This window comes from Zonotrichia albicollis, chromosome 17 (genome assembly GCF_047830755.1).
Source record: "Zonotrichia albicollis isolate bZonAlb1 chromosome 17, bZonAlb1.hap1, whole genome shotgun sequence".
NCBI classification, from domain to species: Eukaryota; Metazoa; Chordata; class Aves; order Passeriformes; family Passerellidae; genus Zonotrichia; species Zonotrichia albicollis.
The window spans coordinates 12,254,095-12,266,580 of NC_133835.1; the positions used below are offsets into that span (position 1 = coordinate 12,254,095).

Genomic DNA, 12,486 nt, shown 5'->3' on the forward strand with positions numbered 1-12,486 from the left:
CCACTACAAATCAAACAGAATCAAAGGTTTAGTGAGGATCCACAGTTTTTGAGTCACGCCATTCCATCCTGAATTGGTATCAGGAGTTTACAGTAAAATAGCACATTCTTAGGAATCTCTGTTTTCTTCCTAAATGCAGGGGATTCCCAGGTGGCAGGAGCTCACTCCTGTTCCTCACTTGCAGGAAGATGTGTTATTAAGTTCTCCGCAGTTAAGTATCTCCTATGAAATCTCAAGTGATACTCACAGTTTATCTCAGCTGTGATTTTTCCATTATTTTTCTTGAGTTAAAAGAAACAAGCATTTAAAACCTATGTTGGACAAGTGGAGAATTTGTATGAGTCCAAGACTCCATGTTCCTTTTTCTAGAGCTTTCTCTGCATAGTTGGTAGTCTAATGCGAGTTCATATTCTCTCCTTCTAGGCACTGTAACATTGAGCAAAGTCAAATGAGCAACTGTCATGGAAGGAAACATTTAAGCTGAAGTTAAGTTGAAGTGCTGTATCTGAAAATAGGACGTTTTTTCTCCTTGAAACCTCTGCAATCCCAGAAAGCTGCTACACAGTCTACAGAGCTGTCATAATTAAAAAAAAAAAAAAATTACATTTTTTCTTCTATCCTAAATGCAGAGCTTACAAAATTACAGAAGTCCCATCTGCAAAGCATAAACTTCAGAGAAGCCCAATTAAGTCAGTGTTGCATACAGTATCACGTTTTCTCTATTTAAATATTCCACACAGATCCATCTCATTCATGATGGAACAACTACAAATGAACTTGCAGGAGCCAAGAAACTCTCTTGGAGGCTGATTTCCACTCAGGTTCTGTCTGAGCTCCCCAAGACAGCAGAGCTGGCTGGAGATGCTGAGCAAAGCTGCCCAAAGCATCAACCCCTGTGGCTGTTGTTTGCAGGCAGCACAGGAGACTGACCCTGAGGGTTTCATGTGGAATTTATCTCTGCTCCTCCAGCCACCCTGCCCTTTGCTCCCAGCCTGTCCTGAGCTTCCAGCCCCCACCAAGGACACTGTCCCAGGCTGGACACACCTCAGTCCTGAGCCAGGGAAGAATTTCTTGTGTTCTTTTAAGGATAAAAGCCCAAGTCTTGGTGCAGGCTGTTTGAGAGATGAGATGCAGAGCTCTGAGAGCAGCTGAATGAGAAGTGACAGCCATTCCCAGCAGATCAATATGGACAAGGCACAGGGAAGGCTGCCTGGCCTGAGGGATGGAGCAGCCCTCAGAAAACAGTGAAGGCTTCACGGGGTTGATGTAATGCAGTGATCTACGTCCACTTGCTGGTTAGGCAGCAGCTGAACAATTCGAGGATGTTAAAAATTAGATTAAAGAAATTAACACACAAACTGTCTCTTCATTAGATGAACAATTCTGAAGTGCTTTATGCAAAAGGACAAGCCTTCCTTCAGCTGAAACCACAGGTCCACATTGCTGACCCAGAATATCAGTGTGCTACAGAAAGCAAGAGAAGACCCCTTTGATTCAGATCTTCTCACTGAAATATTTATGCAGGCTCAAGCACAGAGCTATTGACCTGCCCCAAGTCGCTGTATGAGGCTCTCTCTGGGTCATGTATAAATTGTGTGTATGTTAGGCCATAAATCAACTTGAATTTCAAACAAAAGCAAGGGATTTAATGGGCACAAAGAATCCATTGTATTAGCATCCAAACTGGCTACATTTTGAAGCAAAATCAAGGTATCATATTTAGTTTTACTGACTCTTGGTATTTATAGACTGCTTAGAGAAGCAAGGGTAATTAATTCTACATATTAAATTTTAAAAATATAAAGCCATAAATTTGGTTTAAAAAGCCCCTTTTATAAATAAATAAATTGTGTAGCCCATTCATTACAGCATGACTTGGGCAGTCTTGAAAGAGAATTCCCAAATTAAAGATTTTGGGAAAAATTAACACTGTTACTTAATTACTCATACAGTTACATTTCCAGATAAACATGACTCCCAGCATTATGTAACTCATTCCATTCTCAAAGTGTGGTGCAAACATTAACTGAATGAATAATCTTAAACCACCTTCATTCATAGTTAAAGTGTGAAGAAGATCTTTTATTATTTAATAGACAGGAGTTTCTCTTATTTGCACAGAGAAGCATCTACTTGTGTGCACAAGTTATTAGGTGTGTAAATTAGGTCTGAGTTCTTTTACTTACGTTATGCAATCAAATCTGGGGTTTACTTTTATTTTAAAAGAAAGCCTGAATTAATGAGACAAAGGTAAACATAAAAAGAAGGGCTGAATTAAAGAGACAAAGATAAACATAAAAAACCACCAGGTATTTCCAATATGATGACCTCATTCTCATAAATCCAGTCTACGTTTTGATGGTGTATAATCAGTTTTTCCACTTCTTGGATAAAGAGGTTTTTAGTGGTTTAAGTGTCTTTTCAGCAACATTCAGACTACCTGCCAACTTGGGATTTAGAAGAAAAAAGACAACTTTAAAACACTTTTTTCCCTGTTAAAGCCCTGTATTTCCTTTACAGAACTCTAAAGTTTGGCTAAATACAAATCTCCAAACACTGGGAACACTCAAACCCTGGAAAAGCCTAAGTCCTACCCTCAGCATGAATAGCATACTTATAAACTGACCTCATTTAATTCCTGCAAAAATAGCATTAAAAACATAACTTCAACACCAAGCTCTCTCAATTATCAAAATAAACTGAGTATCAGTAAGTAAAATACTCAGGCAACAGCAAAAAGCAGTTTGTGTCAAGTGTGCATCATGTTGAGCAGTGTAATCATACCCCAGCACTGACACAAATTACATGTGCAGGACCAAAATGATGCATTTGGAGCAAGAGAATCCACAGGCAGGAAGTGGCACCTCTGCAGCCTCCCCAGCACACTGTGCCCATCCTCCTCTCCAGAGATGGGGAGATCCTTCTCCCCTCTGGAAATGCTGGAGCAGAGCTGCCATGGGGGAGAGGAGTCAGGTGCCAGGGGAAAGGGGAGATTCTCTGCTGCAGGACAGGAAAAAAGGAACATCTGTGCCTCCAGTGGTTTCTCTGCATCACAGGGACTTGGGGTCCAGTTAGATCCTACCAAGAAGGGACTGGGAATTTGATGAGAAACAAAAAGGCTTTCTCAAAAGCACATTTCTTAAAATAAAACTCCCATTGTAGTACTTGATGATGACTTTTCGGGTGCCATGTCAGAAATTAACTCTACATTCACACAAATAGCAAATGTTCTGGGAAGTTTATAGGATTCAATTTGGAAAGGAAAATGGGATATTAACTAATAGCCTGCATGTTTCTAGTCAGTACTGAGTACTCCTGGGTACAGCCCCCATGAGGTGTGGAACAGTAACTTTCTGCAGGGAGCTCTGCTTGGGAATAGCAACTTCTCAATGAGAGAACATCACTAAGTTTCATATAAATAAAATATAGGGTTCAGTTATAAACTGGAGCACAAGCACTGATTAGATCATTTTGTCCATAAATTAATAAAGGAAAGGATGTAGGAGGCCTGGTAAAATTCTATTTCAGAAGAAATATAATGTAGGTGAAACAAACTCTGTTAACAGGAACAGACTTGTTGACAGAGAAAGATGAAATGGAAACCAGAATCTTTCTGGTGAAAAAACAAAACAAAACAAAACTCAAACAACTTTTTAAAAGATGTCCTGGCTCAAGTATTGGGATCAAATTTGAAAATTCATGCAACAACTAAAGACATCACACATAAGCCTTTAAGTCCCTGATTAAAGTTGTGGTGATGTAAACGAGAGCAGAGGATGGAGCAGCAGCCCAGCTGACAGGCAGGGCACCCCCAGCATCTCTGCCATCAATTCCCTTCCATCTGAAGCACAGGTTGGAAGTTAAGCACACACTTAGAACGTTTGCTGAATTATGGGCCTGGCATGAGTAGATTTGCAGCAAGAATGGCTCGAGCAGATTCAGAGAGCTGGCACCAATCTGTGCACTCCAGCTGAATTCCTGGGTGTCTTTACCTTCCCTTTGCTCCATTCCAGAACCTACCTACCACACTTTGTTTTCCATCTGCTTTTGGGTTTCCAAACATCTCCTGCCAGTAGCTTCCAACACCTCTGAGGTTCCCAGTGTCCTGGTTAAGGGCACAGCACAGCTTTCCAGTGGCTCACAGGCTCCCTAACACTGCTCAACACTCAGACTGAGCAAACTTGTCCAAGAAACAACTACAGCAAAAACAGGAGTCAAATAAAATCTTTATCAGCTAAACCAAAAATGTTAGGAGAGGACAATGACAGATATGGAGTGGCACAGTCCATCCAGGGGAGGTCACAGCTTCAAAACAGAAGACAAGAAATCAAAAGCCATATTAGAGAGTATTCCTACACCTGCAGTTTATTGCATCCCAACTTTCCCTGGCTGTTACTTGGATGGCTGATGTCCTTCCTCACTGCCTGAGAGGCCCTGCTGGCTTTCAGCTCTGCCTCCAGCCCAAAGATGATGTAAAAGGAACATAACAGCTCAATTCTCATCTCAGCCTCTCTTCTTAGCATCCTAGAATACTAACAAGAATGCTGCCTGCTACAGAACTTTTGAATTATGGAAACTAGAAACAGTGATGGAAGACCTTTAAGTCTTATGCAGTTGTTCTCCCCTGGAGTTAATTCAGAGTGCAGTGCTGCTCATGACACATGGTATCAATAGAAATTAACAGGGAATTAGTGTCTGGTGAAGACATAATCATGGATCTCTGGAACAGCTGCTCGGCAGTAGCTTTAACTTGTCAGGCCTTGAAGCACACCACACCAGAGGAGAGGCTGAGCAGCCCCCCTTCACCAGGCAGCAAGAAATTATGGTGACAGAGCTGTTAACAACATCTAACACCACTGCCTGCAGCACAACAGCTCCTCCTCAACACGGATCCTTCACTGGAGGACAAGGAACACATGGTGGACCACTGGCACGGTCTGCTGGAGAGCTCAGCAATGCCCATCCTGAAGATCTTTAATTGTGTGGTGCCAGGAAGGAAAGGCAGCAGCACAGAGAGCAAAACGTGATGGCATCAATGTGCACATATACAAATTCAAATGGATTATCTCAAAATTAAGGGGGGGGAGGGGGGTGACATTTTCACACATTGTCATGGTTGTCTGTATCTCCTCAAGTAATACAGAGTTTTGACATGGCGTGTTCTTCTCCAGTCTGTGCACCCCTCCCTTCTTTGATACAAATCAAATGAGATTGTCAATCTTCCCTCTGCCCTGTGACTGCTGGAAGGATATAATGAGAGCAATATTTTGGCTTCCTGCAACTGTCTCTCAATTAGATGGTGATACTGAAATCTGTTCTCTTTAGACTCTCCTTTCTCTCTTGATCCTTATCTGGGAAGGTGGAGGAGGGGAAAGACACATAAGATAAGGAGGTTCTTGACATCCCTGGAAGTGTTGGAGGCCAGGTGGGATGGGGCTTGGAGCAACCTGATCTAATCAGGTTAGGAAGGTGGCAGGGAGCTGGAACCAGATGATCTATAAGGGCCCTTCCAACCCAAATCATTCTGTGATTCTATGAATGAGATGAAATTCACTTTCTTAACAACAGCCTGGCCTAGAGACAGTCTACAGTTTAGCAAGACATGAGTATTTTGATGTCAGTTTCCCAAACTAAGGACATCCTCCTTTTTCAAGGCTTGCTCACTCAGTGTGGCAGTGAATTTAAACAGACTCAAACATGAAGCACAGTGTTGTTGTACTACAGTAATTCTCATAAAATACTGCTTAGTGGCCATAAAATAGTTCACTTAAATATAGACTGAAATGCATTATTTTATCTTAAAGGAGAAAATAAATAATTGATCCAATTAAAGAAAAGAAACACTATTTTCAGTATTCTCTGCATTACTAATAGGACCTCTATGCACCATTTAAATGCTGGAGAAAATCATCTTTTTGTCAGCAGAGCCTGAACTAAATTCCATCTTTTCTTCTTAGACCATGACTGTGACATCTTTACTGATCACTGTGAGGAGCTGCTGTTTTCATTTAAGTTGCACATGAAGGATCTAAATCAGTGAATTTCTATCTCTGTTTTGGAATAAATAGCTATTAACTGTCCCTAGTTTAGTTTACTGAACATCTTGTTTATCTGACTTATTATAGGAATATTTGTAAGACTGTAGTGGCATGTGGTAATTTTGTGAGTTTTTTACATGTGATAAAATTCACTGTAGTCTGTAAAGATTACAGCTCTTCTAAATCAAGGTTATAAAATAGCTTTTCATTTCTACAGTGAATGCTTTGTGAGGAAAAGCACACTAGATAAGAGGCTTTATCATGAAGCCTTTATTGTTGAAGGCTTGGAATAATTGCAGCTTCTGCTGGCATTAGTCAGGACTGTGAGTGAGCAGGACTTCTCAAAAATCAGCATCTAAGGCTACTTGATCCAGCCAGTTACTGAGTTATCCCATGCTCTGGCGGGCTGAAAACAGAATCCTCTTTAAAATGAACAAAACACAACAAAAACCTCACAAAAAAACAAACTTCAGCTCTGCTCTCACATGGGGAAACTCCCTTTGACATTTCACCCAAGCAACAGTTCATCAAAACGCTGCAAATGAAGCACTGGGAAGGTGAACCAACATCTGCTCCTGCAGCGTGCTCATCCCAGATTCCTTGGATCTGATGCTCACATTGCTCAGGGTCAGCTAAAAAGGGATTATTTGGTCCAGTGAGAGCAGATTCTGAGCCAGCAAGGCTCAAACCCCACTGGGATGGGTCAGTTCTACTGGTTAAACTGGTGTTTCAGGAGGGAAAGGGAAATGAAGCATTGCATCACAGGATTTCCTTCGGGAAACACATGAAAATCTTTGTGCTGCCAGCTCTACACTCTCAGCCATGGCACTGAAACTTCCTGCATAAAGCTGGGCTAAAACAAAAACTCCTGTAATTCTACAGGTCAAGAAGACAAATATAAATATGTCTTTAAACCAAAAATCCACAAGGAAATATTTCAGAGTCTAGGCTGCCTTCATCTATTCCCACATTTCCTACCCCAATATCCTTTCCTCAGTAGGCACAGCCAAATGAGTTGGTGCAGAATAACCCCTGACCACATCATACAGCCAAAAAACTGCTCCAAAACAAGATGGGATAGGGCATCACTCAATGGCCAGGTAAAAGCAGGAATGGTTTTTGTAGGGATCCTACATCCTATTATACCCATATTTTGGTATAATTTTGGTCTGTTTGTCTGTAATTTAAACATGTAACTTAAATAATAATAATATTAATTGAATTTTTAGATTAAGGAAGAATCTTACATGTTCACACTTCTCTACATGGTTTGTCTGTGAGCAGGGTTGGGATGTAAACACAAACTTTGGACATATCATTTCCCACTCCTAAGAATCTCTTTTGATTTAGAGTCCATAGATGATTATGTTGGTATAATGATAATGATAAAATTATTTTCTAGGACAGTAAAATAATATAAACTGCAATTAAGTCATCTACATTCATAATTCTTAAAATAATATAAATTGTATTCCAGATTTTGAAGTAGCCAAATGTATGAAATTGCTCATAATGATTACTCACAACACTGTAGGGTAAAATTTTATCTAAAATAAACAATTTAGGTTCATTTTATTATCATCTGGACGCATAGAGACGTTCAATACTATTTGATGAACAAATTTAAAACCTGAAAATCTCATCAAACATGCTAATCCTACCCCTGACTATTCATAGCTACCTGGACAAAAGCCAGATGTATTTAACACCTTTTGTTTCTCTCCACATATTACATGAATAACAGAATACATACAAGATACCTTCTCTTGCATTTAAGCAGAGCTTCTGCCATGCAATGGGACACTGATTTATCTGATGGAGTCTGTATTAGGGGAAAAATTCTCCTTGGTATTGACAGCTCCTTCTCCTAACAAAAAGCACAATAATGTTTATATCTTTGTCTGTTTGTCGGACATGTTGTGTACTTTCTTTGTTGTGTATCTCACAAAGGCCAAAAGAATTAATTAGCAGAAAACAATCTAGAGGAATTAAAACTGAGGTTGCACACGCCTTCCTTTCATTAGTCACTTCTGCTTGCAGAAATCAAATGGCAGAAACATACATTCCTCTTTCAGCCAAGATTGCCCCTTTGGGAGTGAGTCGAGCAGTTCATGATAGAACAGTCCTTTGTTCCCTTCACTTAGGGTATCAGAACAGTTGGTAATCAGGGATAAATCATCCACTGTTTGCCTTAATTCAATTTGTGTTTCACTCCAGACCAGTGTGCTCACAATTGCTTGATAAGGAAAATAAATAGAAGAACTTAAATTAGATACAAATATTAATATCCTCATTGGCTCGGAAGGAAGCAATATAGCAGGTGTATGAATAGAGGCTGGAATATTTTATTTACTCAGTAATCTGAGAAAGGGGAGCAAAGTTCAACCCGAAATTGCATCCAGGGACTGTTTCCTGTAGGCTGATAGTGCCTGACCCAAAACCTAAACTCATCTCTAGGCTTAGGAATCAGTAGTGGGTGGTGATGATCAACATCCCATTCATTGTCTTTACGCTGTTTTGATTACTTCTTTTCTCAGAAAGAAACCTGACAGTTCCTGTGTGACCACCATCTATTCAGGGAAACTGAGAGTAAACTGGCTTTTACCCTTTGCTTCCCGCTTGTTGTTGTGCCTTTCCGTGCAATCACATCACATCAAAGTGATGCAGCTATTTGTTTCTTTTTTTTTCTGAAGGTCTCAACACTGCTTAGATTCTGACCATCTGAAATTACTGAGTCACCACCAACAGACATTTAGAATTACTCCTCAAAGTAAAGATGAAAACACCATTTGCCATTGTTTAAAAAAAAAATCTAATCACAATATTCTATTTATACACTAACGACTGGGCTGTGTCCCCTCAGCACCACCCTCTGTGCCCACACTTCACAAGGAGATTACGCTTCCCCCTATGAAGTGAAAATTACCTTCTTGTGGGCAGAAAGCGTTTAATTATGACTCTGCTTCCCTTGTCTCCATGGCGATGCCATGCAAACAGCCTGCTTTATTAGCGCTCATTTCCCCCTCCCCACGAAGTCCTCAATGAGCTCTGCGGGAGCGGGGTCGGGCGCTGCCCCGGAGCCCCGGCCGGGACGCGCCCCCCGCTCGGATCCCGGCACAGCCGCGGGAAGCGCTCGCTCGGACCCCGTGTGCGGCTCGGCCGCTGCACCATCCGGCGCTCACTGCAGGAAATGTGCTCCCGATCCCTGCCCGCCCGGGGCGGACGGGCTCCCCACAAACTGGCGGCTGCTCCCGAGCGCGGCCGGCGGGAGCGGGGCGGTTACCTGGGTGCTCCCCGGGGCCCGCGGGCTCCGTGAGGATGCTGGGGTCACTCTGCGACCTGCCTCGCGGGAGAAAGCAGCCGGTCCCTTCTTCCGATGCAGCCATGAGGTGGAGGGCGGGAAGCTCAGAGGAGGAGGGAGGAGGAGGCGCTCATGGAGCCGGAGGCGGCCGGGGGACAATGGGGACGGGGGTGCGGCGGCGGCGGGAGCGGCGGGGCGTCAGCCGGGCAGGACCAGCCGCGGCAGCAGCATCTTCCCCGGCGCCTGGGCACGGCTGCGGCGCGGCGCTCCGCCGGCTCCGGGCGCTCAGGGGGCAGCTCCGGGCGCCTCAGGGGGGTGGGCCATGCCGCCTGGCGGGGTGGGGAAGAGCCGGGGCGCGGGCCGCGGGCCCGGCCCCCCGCCGCCGCCGCCCCCTCCCGGGACGCCCCCCCCGAGCGCCGCTGCCGGAGTCGCCTCAAGCCGCCGCGCTGCTGAGCGCATCCGTTGGAAAACATTGGGATTCTCCCATGGTGCCCCGCGAGCGCCCGCCTGACGTCACGGGGTGGGGTGGGCGCCGCACCTGCACTGCACAAAGGCGGGGGCGCCGCAGGTGCGCGGGGGCCGCCCCGCCCCAGAGCGTCACGGCCGCGGGAGGGGCTGTGAGGGACCCGCCCGTGTCCCCGGAGCCGCCCCCGGGCCCGTCCCGTCCGTCCGGGAGCTCTGCCCCGCGGGAGGGACCGGCGCGACCCCCGGCAGTGGGACAGTCGCGGGGCTCGGTGTCCCGCGTGGGAGGTGTTCCTCGGGGTGTGGGTGTCCCTCGGAACAGGTTCCCGCGGGGGTTCCCTCTGCAGGACGAGCGAGAGCCGCTCCGCGCCCCCGGGACCCCGCGCAGCTCGGCCGGAGCTGGGGCCTCGTGGCGAAGGTGCCGCACGCGGACCCTGCAGAAACGGAACGCTCCGGCTCGGCTGAGCAGATTGGTTTGGGGATTTGTTTAAAGGGTAAATTTGCTTTTATGGGTTTTCTTTGCTCCTCCCGTGCAGCGCAGGGTGCCGGCAGAGGGGCTGCTGGTCTGTAGCCGGTGATGCAGGTCAGGTCTTCTTGAAGTTTTCACCTGTAAGAAACAAGGATGCTTTCTAATCACTCTCCCATTGAAGTCCTGTGGAATGCTCGCTCAGCACTTGCTGGGATTGGGGGGTTCTCATCTCGTGTCTGCCTTTAACTCTGGTTTTGTCTCTGCATGGAACCAGTGCTGAGGAATACACTCACCTACAAGTAGACTTTTTTCTGACTCAAGAGCAGTGGTTATACATGCAGCTAAGTTCCTGTTGTGATACAGGTGCAAGTTTGCAAAATTTTAGGGATGAGCCTTTATCAGACAATTTCCCATCAATGCAGTCTTTCATCCCCACACACAGAAGCACAGGTGGAGGTTGGAAGGAACCACAGTGGGGTCACCTGGTCCAACCCCCCCTCCCTGCTTAGGCAGGGTCATCCTGGTGCAGAGGGCACAGGATTGTGTCCAGAGGGGTCTGGAATATTTCTAGAGGAGGGAAACTCCACAGCCTCACCTGCACAGCAAAGTTCTGCCTCATGGTCAGGTGGAACTTTCTAAGCTTCAGTTTTTCACCACTGCCTCTTGTTCTGTTTCTTGGCACCACTGAGAAGAGCCTGCCTCTGTTTTTACACTAATATGTGGGCAACATTTTGCTACTTTTAAATAATGAAAATTGGGGTTGTCCATTTCTGAAAGCAGAGGCAAACAAAGCAGTTACGTAGGGTTATGTCTTTGTTGTGTTTTGGGGGGATTTAACCCCCATTTATCACACTGAGATGTGTGTTGCAGCTTTTCTTTAAGCAGGAATTTCAAAGTTAAACATGCATACATCTGATTTGGGAGTCACTTTTGGGCTGTGTATCCCTGAGAGTCAGTTATTCCACTGACCTTTGGGGGAAATAAAAAAGTCTGTGGGCATGGATTGAATGGTGGAGCTTGATGAGAAAATTCATCCAGGATTCCATTTGAGGGAGGCCCAATGTTGGGGTGGCATCCACCCATGGCTGGGGGGAGCTGCTGCATCCAACAGGGAATATTGTCCTGAGAACAGAATCAAAAAAGGGTTTAAAGTAAAATATCAAAGAGCTTCTCCTACCTTTTTGGGGTGTATAAGGTAGATGCTAAGGAAAAAGCAGCATGTGGAGGTTTAATCTAAGCTGTGCCATCGTGCCATGGAATATATTAAGGTGCCAAGTGAGATAATGAACCAGCTCTATTTTTAGTCCTAAAAGGAGAGGAAGTAGCGAGTTCTAAATGGTTTTTCTCTATATAGCTTTTAGGTCATGCTAGAAAATGCTGATGGTTTCTAGTGAATTCTGTGAAAGTCTGTTTGCATTAATCAATAGCTGCCTTCTGAGATGAAGAATGATACTGATTTCATGTTTAAAATGTAGGGTTGAGAAGTTTTAAAGCAGATTTAAGCATTATAAGACCGAATACATTAAAATATTTTCAACCCAAGAAAATATCTCCAAGCCATCTTTAGTAGCTGTAGAAGCACACAGGATGAGAGGGATGTATTTTTAACCAGCTCCTATACTGATTGCCTCTATAGAGGACATTTTATAGGATTCCTTTGGATTTTAAATATTGCCTGGTACAAAACAGTCAAACAGGGCTGGAATCTGCCTTGCTGCTTTCACTTAGAGAGCATTTTCTCTCATCCCTGACAAACCAAGCACCATCAGTGTGGGGATAAATCCCTGGTGTGCTTTGTGCCAGCTGATGGAGCTGCCCCTGGACCTTGTTCTTTCCAAAATGAACCATCATCATAGCTGGGAGAGGAGCTACCAAAAAAAAATTGTGTGTTGGATTATTCAAACTTACATTGCTAAATAATGTCTCTTGTGTTAAAAGCAGGATTATCTGCATGTCCTTTACTTTCAAATGTCAGAGGTGATGATGATGCATCTGTGGCACTTCCTGCTTCCTTCCTTAAAGCAGGCTCTGCATTCCTTCTGGGACAGGGCCTTAGAGGGGGAAAAATCAATGTGAGCAAAGTCTTGTCTTGGTGCTGAAAGACCAACACCAAACAGGAATGGAGCCTTTCCACAGAGGTAAATAAAGCTGATGGAGGCAGGCACTAACTAATCTATTCCAAGTATATTGATTTGTAAATCCCTCTGAAACTGGGA

The 12,486-nt window shown here is 44.5% G+C and overlaps 1 protein-coding gene across 2 annotated transcripts in view; it reads right to left on the reverse strand.

The window, feature by feature from the left end:
* The window catches only part of PHACTR3 (phosphatase and actin regulator 3), a 98,699-nt gene extending 88,805 nt beyond the window's left edge, over nt 1-9,894 (reverse strand). The window contains exon 1 of one of the 2 annotated variants that reach the window (XM_074553747.1): nt 9,322-9,894. In XM_074553747.1, coding sequence (XP_074409848.1) covers nt 9,322-9,424 — 103 coding nt within the window. In that variant the 5' untranslated portion in view covers nt 9,425-9,894. The remainder of the gene's footprint in view (nt 1-9,321) is intronic. The other variant, XM_074553748.1, reaches the window with a different exon arrangement.
* Nucleotides 9,895-12,486: the final 2,592 nt, after the last annotated feature.